This window comes from Triturus cristatus, chromosome 2_1 (assembly GCF_964204655.1).
Source record: "Triturus cristatus chromosome 2_1, aTriCri1.1, whole genome shotgun sequence".
NCBI classification, from domain to species: domain Eukaryota; kingdom Metazoa; phylum Chordata; class Amphibia; order Caudata; family Salamandridae; genus Triturus; species Triturus cristatus.
In genome coordinates, this window is record NC_140581.1 from 895,858,227 (window position 1) to 895,878,268 (window position 20,042).

At 46.1% G+C, this 20,042-nt stretch overlaps 1 protein-coding gene across 1 annotated transcript in view; it reads left to right on the plus strand.

Moving 5' to 3' along the window:
• PCSK5 (proprotein convertase subtilisin/kexin type 5) overlaps positions 1–20,042 on the plus strand; it is a 1,432,234-nt gene that overhangs the window by 1,185,755 nt on the left and 226,437 nt on the right. Inside the window, exon 23 of the mRNA XM_085633086.1 lies at positions 10,540–10,737. Coding sequence (XP_085489212.1) covers positions 10,540–10,737 — 198 coding nt within the window. The remainder of the gene's footprint in view (positions 1–10,539; positions 10,738–20,042) is intronic.

Genomic DNA, 20,042 nt, shown 5'->3' on the forward strand with positions numbered 1-20,042 from the left:
TGAAGATGTGGTGTGGAAAAGTGTCAGACGGCGAGCTGGAGTGGATTGTGCCCATGGTCTTGATTGTGTCTTCAATGCTCACGTTGGCCCAGGTAGTCAGGGGGTCATGGTCGGTGGGGTGTGGTGGTTCCAGCATGTTGGGGCCTGTTAGGGTCATCCGGGGGTTGAAGCTATCATGGATGTCGGTGATCTTGCGGTGGAAGAAGGTGGCGAGGGAGTCGCACAGGGCTTGCGACGGCGGGATGTCGTTGGCGTTGGAGCTGGGGTTGAAGAGTTCCTTCACGACGTTGAAGAGCTCCTTGCTGTTGTGTGCGTTGTTGTCGAGGTGGTCTTTGAAGGAGGTCCTCTTGGTGGTCCCGATGATGTGGTGGTGGTTGCGGATGGCGTCTTTGTGGGCTGCACGCCTGCCTGGCGAATTCTCGCTGTGCCATATGTTCTCCAACTTCCGGCAGGTGCGCTTTGACACTAGGAGTTCCGGGTGAACCAGTTGGCTCTCTTGCTGGTGTCTTTGAGGGTTTGTTTTTTCAGCGGGGCTAAGGTGTTGGCGCAGTCGTCCATCCATCGTCTGAGGGTGCGCACACCATCGTCGGGGTTGGAGGGGTTGGTCGGTGGTTGAGTGCGAGGTTTGTCTGTAGTTGTACTTCAGTGATTGTGCCCCAGCAGCGACGGGGGATCTGTAGGGTGCGGTGCTGTGCGACGGGTTTCCGGAAGGTGAAGTGGATGCAGTGGTGGTCGGTCCAGGTGGGTTCAGAGAAGTGGGTGAAGGAGACGTGTGGGCTTGAGGCGAAGATGGCGTTGAGCGTGTGTCGGGCGATGTGGGTCGGCGTCGTGACGAGCTGTTCCAGTCCGAGGTTGGCAAGGTTGTCTATCAGGGTGGAGGAGTTGCTGTCGTTGTTGTTCTCCAGATGGAAGTTCAGGTCTCCGAGGAGGATGTAGTCGGTGGAGGTCAGTGCGTGCGTGCTGATGAAGTCGGCGATGGCGTCGCAGAATTGTGGTCGGGTCCGAGTGGTCTGTAGACGAGGGTGCCTCTTAGGGTGGTCTTGGGGTCCGTGTGGATCTGGAAGTGCATGTGTTCGGCGGTGCTGAGAGTGTCGTCTGTGTTTGTTGAGACCCTGATGGTCTTCTTGTGGACGATGGCGATTCCTCCTCTGACTCCGTTGGTGCGGTTGGTCTCTGCGGGCGATCTTGTATCCGTCGGGGATGGCTACGGCGATGTCTGGAGAGGAGGCTTCGTTCATCCAGGTCTCGGTCAGGAAGGCGACGTCTGGTGATGCGGTGTCGAGTAGGTCCCAGAGCTCGATGGCATATTTGCGTGCGGAGCGGGTGTTGATCAGGATGCATCGGAGCTGGTTGTGTTCTGTCGTGGCGGGTGTCTCTGCGTCTTTGATGCAGGAGAAGCTGCAGTTCTGGCAGGCGAAGGGACCGTTGGGGCGCTCCGGGGTGGCCCTGCAGCAGGTGGGGGTTCGTCCTGGGTTGAGAGCGATGAGGGTGCTGGCGTCGTATCGAAGGCGGTCTTCATGGCTGGTGCGGGGGCCAGGGGTTCTGGTGCTGGGCACGGTCCAGGCGCAGACGGGCTTGCCTTCGGCGCGCCTCCGGCAAGGGAGGTGGGAGGGAGGAGCAGCTGGGTGGCGGGAGGTGGGTGGCAGGGGGCAGCGAATGGGCGCGGGTGCGGGCCGCAGGGGATGCACGGCGGGAACAGGAGCGGCACAGGCCGGCACAACAGGGGGCACAAAAGGCAAAATGGGCAGCGGGGCACAGGGGGGAAAGGGCACACAGGAACGGGGACAAAAGGCAAGTGGGCAGCGGGGCACAGGGGAACACAGGCACACAAGAACAGGGAAACAAAAGGCGAATGGGCAGCGGGGCACAGGGGAACACGGGCACACAAGAACGGGGAAACAAAAGGCGAATGGGCAGCAGGGCACAGGGGAACACGGGCACACGAGAACAGGGAAACAAAAGTCGAAATGGGCAGTGGGGCACAGAGGGAACGAGGGCACACCAGAACGGGGGACAAAAGGCAAAATGTGCAGCGGGGCACAGAGGAGCAAAAGGGCACAAGACACTCAGAGAGCTGCAGCGGGGGGGGGAGTGACCTACCTGGCAAGGTCAAGTGTCGCTCTCCTCACCGCGGAGCGGCCGCCATTTTAAGGGAAGGTGGGAGAGAGGAGCAGCTGGGAGGCGGGTGGCAGGGGGCAGTGAATGGGCGTGGGGGCGGGGCCGCAGGGGATGCAGTGGCGGGAACGGGAGCGGCGCAAGCAGGCAAAACAGGGGGCACAGAAGGCAAAATGGGCAGCGGGGCACAGGGGAGCAAGGGCACACAGGAACGGGGGACAAAAGGTAAGTGGGCAGCGGGGCACAGGGGAACACGGGCACACAAGAACGTGTATGGGTCACTTTCATACACCCACATAGACTCTCATTTATGCTCACATTCACTTACTCACTCACAATTACACACTCCCTCACTTATTCATTCTCACTTTCAGTTGCCACAAATTACATCCAATGTGCCAGTTCCAACATTTTGCAATGGGTACCCAATAAAGCAAGAATTATCTCAAGTATGTATTATCCAGTATTTTGCCAAGGTTACCCCATATGCCAAAATGTCTTCCAATATGCAGGCAACAGCATTTTACCATGTATGTCCCACGTCAAGACCAATCTCTACTGTGCCAGCATTTTGCCATGTTTGCTACAAATGTCATGGAGGCTCTTCGGTATGGGCTTCCACCCTCCTTGAGTTCTGCCCCTTTTTATTCAGTGCCACCCCATTAGTGATGCACTGCAGCATCACACGTGCAGGTTGCCTTGGACACTTTAGGCTTAAGCCATGCAGTTCCCGGGGCTTTCTATCTATAAGGCTGTCACCTCACCCTCTCCATCTTGTAACAGGGTGGGGTGAGGTTTAGAGCCTCACTGACCCAAACCCACCTTAAGACGAGCTGGAAGAAGGTGAGATGTAAAAGCAAGAAGCTAAAAACTGAAGTCTGTCCAGTGAACAGTATTTTCACAGTGCAGACACCAGCTTTCAGTTCTCCGCTACAGAACCTGAGGCAGGATAGAGTTGGGTGCCTGCCTGTGAATCCATGCACCAGCAACTGAGGAGCTCAAAAGGAACAGCGAAGCTAGGTAAAGCCAGGTAAGTAGAAAACCTGGTTAAGTGTGTGCGTGAGCGTGAGAGAGTGTGTATCTGTGAGTTTGTGAGCAAGATAGAACGTGTGAATGAGTGTTGGGATAAGACATTCCCATGCATGGTGAACAGGAGTGTACCTCTAGCTTAACTGCCGACTGTGTGCAAAAGTGGTATCCTGACCTCTTTGTTGATAATAGTGTCACGCTAAACTGTGGTGTGCACAGAGGCCTAGCTCTGTCCCTGGTAATGTGACGTATAGAACCTGCTCTGTGACCTGGAAGGGGATACAAAGCATGCTCTCATAGCAGGGATAGGACAAATATCCATGCCGTGAAAGTCACATAAATTGATGGTGCAGCAAAGTTGTTATGAATCAATAGTTTGACCAGACCATTTTTTCTGTGTCAAGGAGAGTATAGTCTACTTAACCCTCTCCTGTAAAGTTCTGTTGTTAAGTGAATCCCTGAACCTTGCGCTGACATTCTGTTTTCATGTTAAGTGTATGCATGTGCAGTGAGTTTATCTCACATATATGTGACTAGGACTTTGTGTGTGATGAAAGTCTGGATACTGGGACCTGTGGGAACCAATTTGGATTGCCCTGGTTTCGGCATGGCACAGGATTGAGCGTGGGTCCAGCTTTCCCAAACAGGAGATGTGTATTGCCTGCATTCCTCTGATGGGGAAGAGGAGATCCAGTCACTGAAGTGAGGAGAATGGAAACAGAGCCGACATCTGAGTCAGAAACCATAGCTGTCTCTGAGACTAACAGGTTAATTTCAATGAGTGATTTGTTTTTTTAAATGTTATTTTTGTCTTATTTCAACACCGAAATAAAACATCATTGAACGTCACTTCAACTTTTATTTTTTGAGTGAATTAAATATAAATATTTTTAAGACTTTTTTGAGCTAACGTCCTAATCTAGTGCAGATTATGTGTATAGATGTAACTATAAACATAAACAGAACAGTGGAAATGAAAGTGATTAATGAACAAAATAATAAAAAGAACTGCAACATGGTAATCGTATTTCAATAATTCACAGCATCGAATGGTGAAACCAGGTTGTGGTAACTTACTCTCCCTTCTAGCCCCTAGCTAAACTTTCTTAGCACCAAAAGTACCTTTCTAAAACTTTTAAATGGCCTCTATTCAGAGTACCTTAGCCGAGCATCAGAATTGTTATTAAGAGGCTTCTGTACTTGGGGAAAGTTGCTCGCTGACTCAATTATGTCGTTTCCAAACTCAGAAGGACCTTCTGACTCCGAGCAGCCGGTGGTCTTTGCTAGGAATATTTGGAGCACAGCTTGCAAAAATCTCCCAAGAAGGGCTGAAGATACCTCTTTGCTTAATACTTGTTTATACCAGCCTTACATACACTTTGTGATTATTTCAAAAAGATCACACCTTATGATTAAAGATTGATTAAATATGTAAAATGCAAGACTTATCATATGAGTTCTGTTACACATTCAGTACAGTTTATCACATTTATAATTCAGATTAATATACCTATATGAATAATTGACTCGTATAAACCTATAATATTGCAAATGTTATTGCTGTACACGTGCAATCAACAGTAGATGTAGCACACTTCTTATTTTTAAAAAGTGTGCTCAAATTCATGAATATATGAAATTCAACAGGGGTATATAATCAGAAATAGCAAAGATCACAATTACTTAATGCATTTTAGCACAGCTGTAGGACATTCTCCACAAAAACCTAGCTGGTCTTTTGGTAGGGAGGCAGCCTTCTAAAAATAGCCATGTCCTGGATTTATGAAGCTTGGTGAAAACATCATAATTCGTTGTGTGCTTGCCCTTTGCACCAATTGACTTTGTTACAAGCCTTTATAAAGATAACAGCCTATTGAAAAACAATATTTTCAAAGGAAGAGCAGTTCAATAGGATACTAAGCCCTCCCTTTTAGGAACTTTTAAGGAGCTATGGATAGTTCATGAAGGTCATGTATTCATCTTGGTTCTTCTCACCTTGTCCATGACATTTGATACTGTGGATCAAAATGTTCTTCTGGTCCTGCTCCCAACAATGATAAGATTCCAGCTTGCAAAATGTCTTTAGGGACATCCTATTCAATCACTCTTGTTGAGTTTTCTTAGCCAACTTTGCCAAAATGTAGAGAAAGTGTGTGGGATCCATCATGAGCTTTCACTGTGCTAACTCTTCTGGGGAACGTTTCAGGTCGAGCAGATGATGTGCCTTTCTACACTGAGATTATATATATTCCAATATTGATGATCTTGGATTTTATCATCAAAAAGTAAATGGATGGCTGACTGTTCGACTGAATGCCACCATCATGAAGGGCATTGTGATCAAGGATGAGAACTGTAGATCTTTTTGAAAATACCTTGTTTCATTCCATGTTTAGAGAGCCACGTATCCCAACTTCCAAACTGAAAAGCTTTGGAGTCCTTATGGACCGACACATCCTCCACCTGGCCATTACCCAACCCTAGTGGCTGTGTTTTAGGAGATATTTTCAGTGCAACAAGTAGACACATATTCTGAGTACGATTAAAACCTTGAGTTCTTCAGGCTAGGCATGACTTTTCCTTGAAGCATAGATATCCTATTACCCATAAGTGCTAATAACACCTGGTCAAAGGTGCCACATCCAGGAGGAACAACTCATGATACTGAAGGGTCACACAGGAGTTTGAGTCTCAGAAAGGAGTTTGAGCAAGGGCTCACAGGCACAAAAGTACAAACATGGACCATCAGTGACGTCTCCAAACTTCTGGATCAGGGTAGAGGCAAAGTCAGCAAGGTGCTAGACATCTGCCAAGCAACCCTGACTAGGAGACCCCCACATGTGGCACAGGGATGTTTCATTTGACACCCACTGAGGGCCGGGTCAAAGGCCTGTGCACATAACACACCAAATAAAGAGTAATTGGAAATGGCTGAACAAACAAAAAATATGTTGCTTACCGGGACTTAAGATGGCTGTTATGCAACCCTCCGACTTCTCTTGATTAGTAGAGATAGCATCACGGTGCTCTGTGGCCATGCCCCTTGGTTCTTTGGGCTGATTGGAGTCTTCCAAGTTGTCAAGATCAGCAGCAGCAACAGGACAGGTGAGCAGACATTAAGTAGGATATTAGACTTAGTTGTACTCTAAAGGAAATAGATATCATGCAGTTGATCTTCCGTATGCAACACAGCAGGATTCACGGTTGTCTGTGTCAAAGGAGATCTTGCCTCTGCTGCACAGGGGTTCAACTCATGAGCTTGTTAATTAGTGGCTGGCCAGCCAGCAATACATAACCAATCATTTCAAGTACTTTCTAAATGCTCATATATCTAACCAGTACGGTTGTGGAAGGTTTCTTTCACCTCAGAAAAGATGCTAGTTACAGTAGACCTTGTCCTCCTCCAGAATACACGATGGGAGCTGTTGCCTGTGTTGCACTAACCAAATGCATTTCCGCTAGGGCCTGGTCTTTAAGAAACCTTGTGTATATCTTACCGATTCCGAAGACAAAAGAAGTCAGACGAAGAACAAATGGATGATAGGGATGTCCTTGTTGTTTCTCTGTAGGCAAAAGCCATCTTCCAAATTAACATTATCATTCATACAAAGAGATATAGTTTGTCATCTACATGTAACTCTAATGATAGGGCCACGCTAGATGATATAAATCAGTCTTCATTGGAACCGCTTTCCAATATTTACAATCAGTTACCTAAGCAATCAAGATAATGTTCATTAACATTTACTTTCATGAAAAAAATTAACACATAAAAGCTGGATTGAAAGCCCTGAAAGCCACTTTTGCATCACAGAACTACACAAACATTGACACCAGACAGAACTTTGGTAATTTAGCCAAGGGGTTACTTCTTCGGTGTGGAGAAGTGGATGCTAGGTTTGGGTCTCCCATGTCCTAGGGTACACCAAGAGTGTCAGTAAGGGTCCATTATTTTTTCAGTTTAAGGTGTCGTGTCGGACAGGTCAAATTGAGCCTAACAGAAAAATACACAAACTTCAGTAAAACCGTAAATGACTGGGCCATGACACCTGGCACAGGCAATGTCACCAAATCAACATGGGGGTCTGCAGAGGGTTGGGACAGGTGTAGGAATATCTCACTCAAGGCCAACTTGGCACTTGGGCCTTCAAACATCTGTGGTGCCATAAGTTAGCCGTAGCTTCAGCATGCTGTTACAGGACCCATGGGTCGGGTACTTTATTGGATGCGGCGACAGCACTTTTCTCTATGGCCTTTCTTCTTTGTGTTTTGCAGCTGAACCAAGTAAGGGGAGATAGAAAAGACCCTGTACTCCTGTGTCAAAGAGTACGTGGGTAATAGCCCAGGACCATAAGTAATAGATCTGACACCCTTGGCATGGTATTCCTCCAAGCGTTTTGCCTTCACCCCTCCTGGTTTGCTGAATTTGTTTCGGTTGATATTAGGACTTTGTACACTTAACCACTGCTACCCAGTGCTAAAGTGCTTGTACTTGCTCCCTAAAATATGATAAAATATGAGTACAAATAATTGACACATTTAATTTACTTGTAAGTCCCTAGTAGAGTGGTACCACATGTACCCAGGTCCTGTACATTAAATGCTACTAGTGGGCATGCAGTGCTTATAATACCACCCACTAAAGCAGCCTTTTAAACATGTCTCAGGCCTGCCACTGCAGCCTGTACTGCAGTTTTAAAGCACCATTTCAACCTGGCTAAATAAATCTTCTGCCAGACCTTAACCTTCCTTTTTAATACATATAAGTCACACCTGGAGTAGGCCCTGAAGGCTCATAGGGCAAGGTGCATTGTATTAAAAAAGTTGAACATGTGTGTTTAAATTTTCATGCTCTATCAGTGAATACATTCAAAAGTCATTTTTCACCACTGTAACGCTAATTTCTCCCATTGACTAACACTTTTACCTTGTTACTTCTGATAATGGATCATTTTTGATTGGGAACAGATAGAAATGTGGTGTTTATACTCAAAGGATTTATAATTTAAAATCCTTTTTAACAGTAAATTCGTATATTGTCGCAATTCTGAAAATGCCACTTTTAAAAAGTTAAAAACATACAAAAAAGTGATAGAGGGAATTCTTGAATTAATCTCAGCCACTAGCAATCACTCAAGGTTGATTTGCATATAAGTGTGTCCAAACGGAGGGGACATGGTGTGCAAAATAATGATGGACTAGCATGCAGCCCGAGTAATTACGACTGGCTGAGATTAATTCAAACATTCCATCCATCCCTTTTTGAATACTTTTAGAAAGTTAGAATTTCCCTGATCTAACCATTTGTGCCTTTAGCCAGTGTCCTGGGTCAGCTCAGCTGTTGGGGTTTGTTTATTTCTCCCAGAAAGTGACGCAAAAGTGGACTAATTGTGGGCAGGATATACCATTCAGCCAGGATGGCGAGGGGTGGAGTTGTACCCTGTCCCACTAGCAGTTCAAATGGCTTGCAACCAGCACACACAAAGGAACTTGACACTAGTCTTTTGTCACCCTAGACTTTTTGGAGCCTCGACAGGGAGGAACATTCCAGAACCAGATTTAAGCTAGTATAGGAAACCCCCCACTTCAAATGCTAATATCAGGAATAAATAGTGAACCTCCTGCATCATTCTTCAGTAGTACACTCCTGGGCCTGTGGACATTACAAAAGAAGAACTGCTTCCCAAAGGACTGCACTGCTGCTTGTGGACTGCCTTGCTCTCTGAGAACAAAGACTGGACCTGCTCCCTACAATCCAGGCTAACCTGAGTGACTCCAAGGGTCAGTTGGCTCACCTCCTGTCTGAGCTACAGGGGCACAACAAGCTCTGGAGGCCTCCCTGCAACGGCCCAGCTGCACTGGACATGCACTTGACCTGCCTGGCCCTGCAACTAGACCTGCCTGAGCTCTGCTGGAGTGAGTTCCTATACCCCAAGAGATGCCTCCCCAGGTGCTGGACACTTGGCTAGCACTAGTTGAGCTCCTCCTGTGAAGAAGGGTGAAATCTTGAAGTTTTGGGCTCTGGCAACCTCGAATGGGCCCTTTTGCACCAAGAGTCGGCCACCTGTGACAATTGCTATAGCAAAATTCTGGTGAACCCGACTGTTCACACTACAGTGACCACAGCAACTCGCAATCTGCACTTCGTGCTAAAGCAACAACAGCCCGTGGTGGCAGCCAATGCAAAACTCCAGCAACGATAGTCTGTGACGTCCGTCCAGATCTTCACGCTACAACGACGACTGTTCATGATGCCAGGTCTGCTCTTCATCCTACAGCGATGACCATCTGCAATGCTCTCCCTGCTCTTCACAGCCTCCTCCATCGCAAAAGGAGCTCTTCGTGCCGGATTTTGAGAAGGTAACTTTTCAGCAGGATTAACCTGGTCCCTATATCAGGGCGCCGCTCCATCGCGGTTGGCCTGAACTTGTGACTTTCCCCCAGTTTAGCCCGACCAAATGACTGTGAGTTGTCCTTTGTTCTTTTAGGCACTATATCTACCCAAAACGTTAAATATTGTATATCTCTTTTTCTACTGACTGGTTGCTCTGGTCTCATTTTATTGATTAAAATGTACTCTGTTGTAAATTGGTTTGGGATTTTTCTTGTTTGTGTTTTTACTTTATTACTGTGTATGTGCTGCATAAATACTTTACACTTTGCCTCTAAATTAAGCCTGACTGATTTGTGTCAAGCTTCCAGAGAGTTAAGCACAGGTTAATTTAGTGACTTTTGTGGTTCACCCTGACAAGGAATGTGGTTGTTGCCTGAGTGGTGCTTCCTCCCACCTCAACCAATAACCCGATTTCTTAAAATAAGCAATTACTGGATTATTCATCCAGGACCCTAAGCAATGGTTTTCTTTTCTTGAGATGTAGTCTGCGGTTTGTTTTTAGTATACGCTCCTGAAGCATACATCCGAACACCACACTTAAAGTCTATAGTTAAGAGATTTAAAAATGTGCTAGCTGTATAACTTTGAATGTCAGTCACACCTTCACCTTACAAGGGCTCACGTTGGGCACTCACCCAATATGCCTTGTTCAGGCTTTCACAAGAAAGTGGGCGCAACTTGAGGGTTGGGATGACAACATTCCAGTCTAGATTATATGCACGTGTATACATTTACACTCTGGCTTGCATGGCTTCCAGGACCCCCATTTTGTATTTTTGATTCCTATTCCTTGCTTCATACGGTACTTACTTCTGTTGTACAACCGAAGAGCTCCAGGGGATAGTGTCCAATATATGGGGCTTTAGGCTGTGTTAACAAGGCACTTTAATTGTATTTGATTTTTTTCTTTTAAAGTAGAGATGCGATCTTGTACCTCCTATGAGAAATGTATTTTTCCATGAATGTTCATCCTCACAATATTTTTTTTCTTTGCTTCTTAGATAAGAATGGGAGAAAGCTATTCCTCTATAGCGGGGAGTGCAGGGACGCCTGTCCCCCGGGGTACTTTGCAGCGCGCAGCACCTGCACACAGTGCTCAGAGAACTGTAAAGCGTGCAGCGACACTGACAGGTGCACCCGGTGCTCGGAAGGATACTACCTCGAAAGCGGCAAATGCATTAAACTGGAATGTGGCGAAGGTAAGCAAAATAAACACAAAAACAATGAGAGGGAGAGAAGAGGGGAGTTAGCCGCACGGCCTCCCTGTATATCACTGTATCATATAGAATACAGTAAACCCGGGTTGTTATGTAGTCCTAATTACACTATTTTTTGGAGACGGAAACCTCACCCACACTTTTGCATCATAAGTCATGATAGGAATCATTTGTACACTCCGGACAGTTTTCTTTGTCAGAGTGGGTCTACCTAAAATAGGGAGCCACTACGCCATTTTGTGCTATATTTATATTCTAACAAGTAGGTGCATTTAAAGAACGTGCAAAGCACTGCACACTGTGCACCCTTCTAATCAACACACATAACTGACAATAGATTACACCGACCCCAACTTTGGGGAATACAGACCCCTTGTTGGGGAGAAGGCAGCACTCTGTGAAGTCCCACGCTGTGTACTGACACAGGATTATACCCAATAGGTATGAAGTCATTATATTAGTGAGTTCTAGTACATACTGAACCAAAACCATCAAATTCCAACATTATGGTCACTACACTTTGGGGCCTATCACCGGTGACGGAACACTATCCTTGCGCAAAAAGCAGTGTGTTCCTTTACAAAACTGGTCAAAGAACTTGATCTAGGCCTACGTACCGCGTACTAAAGAAACACACCAACTGCAGCTCCAATAACGTGATCTACAAGATCACATGTCCCTGCATGTTAATGAATGACGCAACACTCCACAAATAACCAATGATAATTCATAAAAGGGTCATACTGAGAACCAAGTTGAATGGGTCATAATTGAGAAACTGGCTGACATGGGGCCAATAGTGGAAGGATTCTATTTGTAAGGGCACACAAGTGGATCTCACGCCTTAAAATCCTGGAAGGTTAAAAGGATGAGATTCCATGGGCTCAACTGAGTGATGTAGGACATGGTGACTTTACACATTACTCTTACATACTATCTCCCACTTTGAGTGAATTTACGGATTCACTGTCAGTGACGTAGGGAGTAGGGTATTCTATATATTATTTCCCCTTCCCTAGCCTAGATCTCCCCCCTGACTGTATGTACCTTGCAGTGAACTATCACTCCGTAAATTGATACTCATGATTCAAAATGATTGTGAGGTAGTTTCTGAAGTTGAAAACACTAACTTATATGTTCCCTTTTCTTCATGAGGGAAAGTAGCCAATAATGAGCAATTTTATCCAAAATCATAAACCGTGATTCCGAGCACATTTGTAGTATTATGCATACAGATTCTTTTGTGAGCACAGTGAAAACTCAAAGCTAATAAAGAACTACAAATCCCAAGCTTCACAACATGTCTGCATTTGGGGTGCGCGGCATGTTGCGTAATGATGCATTACATCGATGACATCACTGCACACGTTTGTACTGATGTCAGACATAGAAGTCTCAAGCCTAGGTTTAGTGAGGAAAGAGGCAGTTCAAAAAGTAGTCCTTCCAACCCACTTATGGTTGATTGAAGGAGTTATTAGGTGAAAACTGCATAACATCGACCCTTGACAAAGTAAGGAGAGGGGAGGACTCCTAATGGGGAAGTCACAAAACAAACTATTACTGGCGGGGAAGCCTGGAAATAGATTCGGACTGACTATTACAATGACTTCATACCTAGTGGACATAATCCTTTGTCTATTCACTATGTGTCACTACAGGGAAGATTCCTTCCTTCCCACCAAGGGGTCTATATTACCCAAAGTCGGGGTAGGTGTAATCTGTTGTCTCTTATGTGTGTTGATTGTATGTGTGCACTTTTTGGGGACCTTCTCGTTTGATGATATTGTGACATGGTGTAAAATGTGTATACTATAAAATGCATAACTTACTAATCTATTTAACAATTCAATTATTACTAACGAGAGGTTATCTTTCCTCGTTTGCCTGTTCTTTCTTAGAAGAATACAGCATCTCGTCAAAATTAAGCGAGTGTATGGAATTGTGTGTTGGTATCAATGTTGGCATGACTGTTTTTGATCACATTTACTTTGAAAAAAGCTGAAGTCTTCAAAAGCAGTTGAAATAGGACTTAGGGATCAAAGCTGCTCTGAGGAAAGCCACTGAGACTTAGAGGCTTAAGCAATGGGTGGGACATATTGGCCGACGGGTGGTAGAACAAACTGAGCTACACATCATCCTTTTCATGTTTTTAAACTTATCCAAACTTAAAATTACTTCATGGTATCTGTGAGATGAATTTAACACCTTGATGACCTCTGTTGTCCAGATGTATCTTATTAAAAGCTCCCTATATTAGGTGGAGCCCACTCTGGAAAAGAAAAGTGATACTGAGAGTGGAAAGGATTCCTATGATGAAAAACACCACAAAACTGTGGATAAGACATCAGTATCTCATTGCATGGACCGCAGGAAGCGGTTCCTAAGACAAATCACCACCAGGGGAGAACTCTTCCCTGCAAGTCGAGGCCTGAAATACCGATGACTTAGCCATACGGCTTTCCTTAGTCGGTGGTACTATTTACCTTGAGTAAGTACTCATTTTTTAAGTCACAAGGGTGTATTACCTTTTGACAACACCTTTCACCATTGTTTGGATGCAAGATGTTCCCCATATTATATTAGGCCCTGATGAGCCTCGGTCACCCCAATTCCATGTCATAACATTGTCAACAAATTATAACAAACAAACTAACAACATATCGCTGCCTTAAGGCCAATGGACTATCAATGTTGAGAGCATGTGTGTTAGAAATGGGGGTCTCTAGTTGCCAAGGGTTTGCACCTTTGTCCAAGTAGGAACCCTTCCTTCTAGTCAGGATAAGGGAGTTACACTCCTAAAATAACCCCTGCTCACCCCTTTGGTAGCTTGGCACGAGCAGTCAGGCTTATCTTAGAGACAGTGTGTAAAGCATTTGCACATCACTAACAATAACACAGTGAAAGCACTACAAAAGGACACCACACCAGTTTTAGAAAAATATCCAATATTTTATGTACTTAAAACAAGGCCAAAAACAATAAAGAATCCACAATACAGTACTTGAAAAATAGATACTTTGCAAGATGTCTTCTAAACTGCAGAAATACCTAAAAAACACAGTTCGTACGAGTCGGTAGCTCCGTCCGGGGCTACTGCGATGCTGAAAACCACAGAGTCTAACAGTTCCAGCCGACCGCGTCGATACGGGTCAGCAGAAGCATGAACAGACTCGGTAACAGTACCTTTCTCGTTGCGGATTACACAGGGTGCGAGCCGGTTGTGGCAACCGTTCCTGTTACGTTGCAAAATGGAAGCAGTGCAGGGCGTGGTGTCCTCTCTGCGGTGCAGGCAGCGGCTCGGTGACGATCGTCCAGACGGCGTCGGTGAGACCAAGGCTTACGGTGCAGGGTGAGACGGTGCTTGATGCGGTGCTGGCAGGTTGTGGTGCAGGTGACAGAGCCGGTTTGCGGGAGCAGGTGTTGGTCGGCCCAGACGGCTGTGTGGGACAAGGCAGTGCGTTGCAAAACTTTATAAGCGGTGCCCCCAGCCATGATGCGGTCACGGGTGTCGAGTCAGCCGCAGCGACAGCATCAGTGAGAACAGGATGGCGAAGTGGCCCACAGGTCACGATGCAAGCAATGGCTCGGTGGCAGTGGCATTGGTCGTCGTCGTCGGTGAGACCAGGGTTGCCGTGCGAGATGCGGACGGTGTGGTCTGCGGTGCCGTCAGGACACAGAGCCAACGACAGAGTCGGTGATGGAGTTGGTTGCGGTTCCCTTCTCTGTGGCAACTGAAACAGCGGCCCCAGAAGCGGTACCCAGAGGTTGGTGAAGTCTTTGCAGTCCCTTAGACTTCAGAACAGGAGGTCAGCTCGATTTTCAGGCCCTTGGAGATAGTCAGCACAAGTGAAGAAAGTTCAGTCCAGTCCTTTCATTGCCCAAGGCAGAAGCAGCAACTGCAGACCAACCCAACAAAGCAACAACACAGCAGAGGGGCAGTACTCCTTCTGGCAGCTCTTCCAGCTCTTCTTCTTGGCAGGTTCCTTGATTCCTGCGAGTTCTATAGTTTAGAGGTTTGGGCACCGCTTTTTATAGCCCAAAATCCTTTGTCCTCTCAGGCAGAGAGTGTCTGTGCTTAGTCCAAACCAGTTCTGTCCTCTCTGGCAAAGCTTCCTGGCAAGGGGGTGAAGACAGCATTTTCCAAGGCAGACAGGGCCTATTCAGATGCAAGGGAAATCTCCTCCCACCACTCACAATGCAGACCGGGCCTATTCAGGTGCTAGTGACAACTCCTCCCACTACTCTGAATGCAGCCCATCCCAGCCCCATCTAGACTCTCTGGAGTCACTGCTCTCCCCAGCCCCTGTCACTCCAAAGTCACAAAGTCAATACACATCATAGCAGAGGCACACAGGATGGCTAAGCAAGAAAATACCTACTTTCTAAAAGTGGTATTTTCAAACACGGAATTTAAAAATCACCTTTACTAAAAGATGCATGTTTAGATTCTGAGTTCAGGCATACTAAACTTTATCTACCTATCTGGTCCCAATGGGAATATATATTTATGAGATGTTATAAATTAACTCCCATGCTTTCCTATGGAGCAGATAGCCTTCCCATAGTGAAAAATTAAGTGCACTGTAATTCACTACCAGGACATGTCACACACTCCAGTACATGTCCCATCTTTAATATACACTGCACCCTGCCCATAGCTGTACCTTGGGCCTACTTCAGGGGTGACTCACATGTAAGAAAAGAGTAGGTTAGGGCCTGGCAAGTGGGTTCACTTGCCAAGTCGACATGGCAGTACCAGACTGCACACAGGCTCTGCAATGGCAGCCAGAGTTACATTTACAGGCTGCTTGTGTGGGTGGCACAATCAGTGCTGCAAGCCCACTAGCAACATTTGATTTACAGGCCGTGGTACACTCAGTGTACTTTACTAGGGGCTGACTAGTAAATCAAATATACCAAGCATGGAAACACCACTCCATAACGCAATTTACACAGAGAGCATATGCACGTTAGCACTGATCAGCAGTGGTAAAGTGCCCAGAGTCCTAAAGCCAACAAAGACCGGTCAGGAAAAAATAGGAGGAAGAAGCAAAAGGTTTGGGGATAACCCTGCAAAAAGGGCAATTTCCAACAATGTGGTTGTTTGTTATGAGTAACCCATTTTTACTTGCATATTTGTAAAAAGTTTGTTTATATTCTTCCTTTTTCTGGGTCTGCTTCACGGAGGACACTATGCACACTATTCCACTATAACTTATAAGTAAATTAATTGTATTATCTTTTTTCTCTGTGCACTAAAAGATGGCATGAATACTTTTCTATGAATAACTTTGGTGGTCTTGTGCGTGATCCTCACATAATAGCATTAAGTGCCTGCAGCTATTTAGCCAACTGAAAAATGTATTTTCCTAAGGTGACACCTAGGAGTGCCACTGTTTTCTTTCAGCATTTATACCCAGCTCTTGTAGCTTCGCAAGATTCTTACACAAAGGGCGGCTGCAAAGCGTCTAAGAAGTGGCAGGTTTTTGGCCCGCCAGTACATAGGGCCAGCTCCTTCGGACCGCCAATGCATAGGGCCAGCCCCCCGGACTTACCTGCGACCAGTCGACCAACCCAAGGCCCTTGCGGAAATGGCTTCAGTGATTCGAGGCACCCTCCTCGCCTCTATCTCTGTCGCTCTCTCTCTCTCTCTCCTCTCTCTCTCTGTGACTTCTCTGCCACTTCTCCCACTCTGTGTCTTTTCTCTCACTCTCTTTGAGACTTTTTTTGTCTTTTCTCTTGCTCTCTGTGCCTTTCCCTCGCTCTATGTGCCTTTTCTATCACTCTTTGTGCATCTTTTTGTGCCTTTTTACTTGCCTCTTGTGCCTTTTTATTCTTTTTCTCTACCTTTTCTCTCACTCTTACTGCAACTTTTTGTTCCTTTTTACTCACTCTTTGAGCCTTTTCTGTATTCGTGCCTTTTCACTCACTCTTTGCCTTTTTTGTCACTCTTTCTGTGACTTTTCTGTTCCGTTTCACTCATGCTTCATGCCTTTTTCTCTCACCCCTTCTCCATTTTTTGTGCCTGTTCGCTAGCTCTTTTTGTCTTTTCTTACGCTTTGTGGCATTTCTCGCTTTCCTTTCTGACCTTTGTCATCTCTGCACCCCTTTCCTGCCCTCTCTGCACAACTCTCCCACTGCTCCTTGCCTGTTCCTCCAGCCTTTCTTCTTCACCACCATCGCACTCATCCTCAGTCCTGCCCATCGCCTCCAGCTCTCATCCCCCCCTCCCAGAACCTGCGTAGTCGTGACCACAGTGCAGACCAGCTATTAGGCAGGTGCGTAATCCCAGCCCCCCTGGACTTACCTGCGACCAGTCCTCCAACCGGTCAAGGTCCTTGCGTACCTGGCTCCAGCACCTCGAGGCATCTGCCTCACCTCTCTCCGTTTCGTTCTCTCTCTCCCCTCGTTCAAACTCTCTCTCACCTCGTTCTCGCTTTCTCTCTGTGACTTCAGTGCCTATTCTCTTGTTCACTGTGCCTTTTCACTCAGTCTCTGTGTGACTTTTTGTGCCTTTTCTCTCACTCTTTCTGTGACTTTTGTGCCTTTTCACTTGCTCTTTGTGCCTTTTCTCTCACTTTCTCTGTCTTTCTCTCATTCTTTTGGCGACTTTTTGTGCCTTTTCTCTCCGTTTCTATGAGTTTTCACTCACTCTTTGTGCCATTTCTCACACTCCTTTCTGACCGTTGCCATCTCTCCATCTTCTCTGTACCCCTTGACTGCCCTTTCTGCACCCTCTACCTCTTCCCCTGCTCCTTACCTGTTGTTCTCTCCTTCACTGCTGTCACGCTACTCCTCAGCCTCGCCCTCCACCCCTTGCACTAGTCCTGCCTGGCAGGACCAACTTATGGCGACCGCAGCGTGGACGCACAGCAGACGCAGGCAGCGGGTGCACGGCTGGCGTGCCAAAGGAAAGACGGTCGGTAACCCACAACTGGGCAACCCCAGTGCTTAATTTGTGAAACAATTGGTGGCAGGGCTCTCGTCAGGAAGCCACTGCAGCTTGCGCCACACATTGCCCCTTTCAGCGCAGCCAATGACAGAACCAGCACAACTACTAAGCATCACAGAGTTACTAGTGTGACATTTTAGACTATTCCGTGCCCCCAAAGCTATAAGAATAGCTTGTGCGGCAGGTATTAGTATTCTTCAAAATATATTGAATTAATAAACAACTGTTGCTGTGCCGATCTCTAAACTAGACAAAAAGTCCTCCCATATGGCAGATTGCCATAAATACCGGTGCTAACAATTAAGTGCCGAACTGCAACCCAATAATTCCTCTAGAGTCTGAATATATATTGTACAAGGTACAAGTAAGCAGAGATCCTTTGGTGTCCTTTGGTGTTATTTTTGGTTAAAAGTGTGCTTACACAGTGACTCACATACACTATTAGGGGCTCCGATCGGGACACGGTTTTTAAGGTTTTTATCTTGGTTTTCTTGGTGTGCTGTGTTTCACATCGTGGTATTACTGATGGCATACTTCAAAATGAAATATCATTATGAAATATCATTATGAAATATCATTATGTTGTTTTTAACTTTGGTCCTTTTGATTCTTTGTTTACTTCTACATTTCGGCTTTAGGCTTCATTAGGAAGTCTCTAAAATGAATTATGTCTGACACTTTATCCTGCGGATGGTCTCAAGTACTGCTTTGATCCTGGGAGACCGACACGTCGATCCATTGACCACCACATACTCATATGAACAGACTTATAAGCCATCTACTAGGAAAAGGATTCCAAGTGGGCTTCTTGAAAATAATTGTGATTTTGTTGAGTGGTCTTCATATTGTTGGTATCACTGTGACCCTTTAAGACAGTGCGCTGGTGCTGTTTTTATACCCTAAAGAGTCTTGGAATTATAATAAATGTGCATTTTCATATTTTGCATTTAAAGTACGCCTTTCTTAAATCATTGCTTAAATCATTGTTTAGACTAAATATGAAAGTAAATATTTGAAGACAATCCACATTGTATGGCTGGGTTTACCAATCCATTAACTTTGTATTTGTTTCTGTGAAATTATTTCTTCAAGAGTCCTTGTGTTTTGTATAATGGAAAGCCCGTCTGTGCCTGGACTGCACCCAGCTCCAGAAACCCTGGTTCTCCCCTGACCCACCACTATCCTGCTATTGTCCTTCGTGCCTTGAAACCCAGACGTCCCACGTCCCTCTGCAGGTGTACCACACCATTCATGGAAGGAGCTTTGACCTGCTTCCTCTACTGCTTCACCTGCACCACCACTCCCGCAACTCCAACCAAGAACTAACCCACAACACCCGTCCCCACACACGCTCAAACCCCTAAAAACAAACACACCTGCACCCCTTACACACCAATATAATGCATGCTCCTCAACACCCACTCACTCAGTAAGCACACTTTAGAGATCTGGGACCTGCTGGATGATGCCGCCCTGGACCTCCTCTTCGTCACAGAAAGATGGCTCACCACAGCTTCAACATCATGCATCGCTACCACCATCCCCAAAGGATACAAGATCACCAGGCAAGACCACTTAAACAGGTCAGGAGGAGGAATTGCCATCATCTACAAAGTCACCTTCTTTTGCACCACCACTGCTCAAGGTGAAACAAACTACATGGAACAGCTCAACTTTAAATTGCCAATCACAGCAAATTTCACCCTGGAAGGAACCCTGGTCTACTGGCTCATGCTCCTCAGCCAACTCCGCAAGCAACATCACGTACTTCATCGCCCTCGAAGTCCTCGACAACAGCACTCTCATCTTAATAGGAGACCTAATTTTCCATCTTAAAGACCACATCAACCCCCAACTTAGCCGACCCCTCACGACAACCTTGGGACTAATCCAGCGCATCACAGAGCCCACACATGCTGCCAGTCACATCCAAGACACATCTTTCAACAGCATCACGATCAATGCACCAAGATCAGTCTCCTGGACACTCAGCGCCATGGTCAGTTTCGCAATCTACATCCAGCAACCAAGAAGAACCCCCCAGCACGCTGACATGGAAACAACCTAACCGAAGTAGATTGGACAACTGCCCTTCACAAGAACAAACCAGAACCGACTGGCCTCCTGGCATGCAACATCGAGAACTTCAGCAAGTGGATCACCAACTGTGCTGAAAGTAGGGAACTCAGCAAAAACTAGAACACAAGCCAGCTGGTACACAGAAGATCTCAGAATGACCGTGCAACACTGAAAACAGCAGGAACGGCAATGAATAACCAGCAAAGGGGAAGAGGAAAAAGATACTTTCAAAGCTGCCTAGAGCAGGTACCGTCAG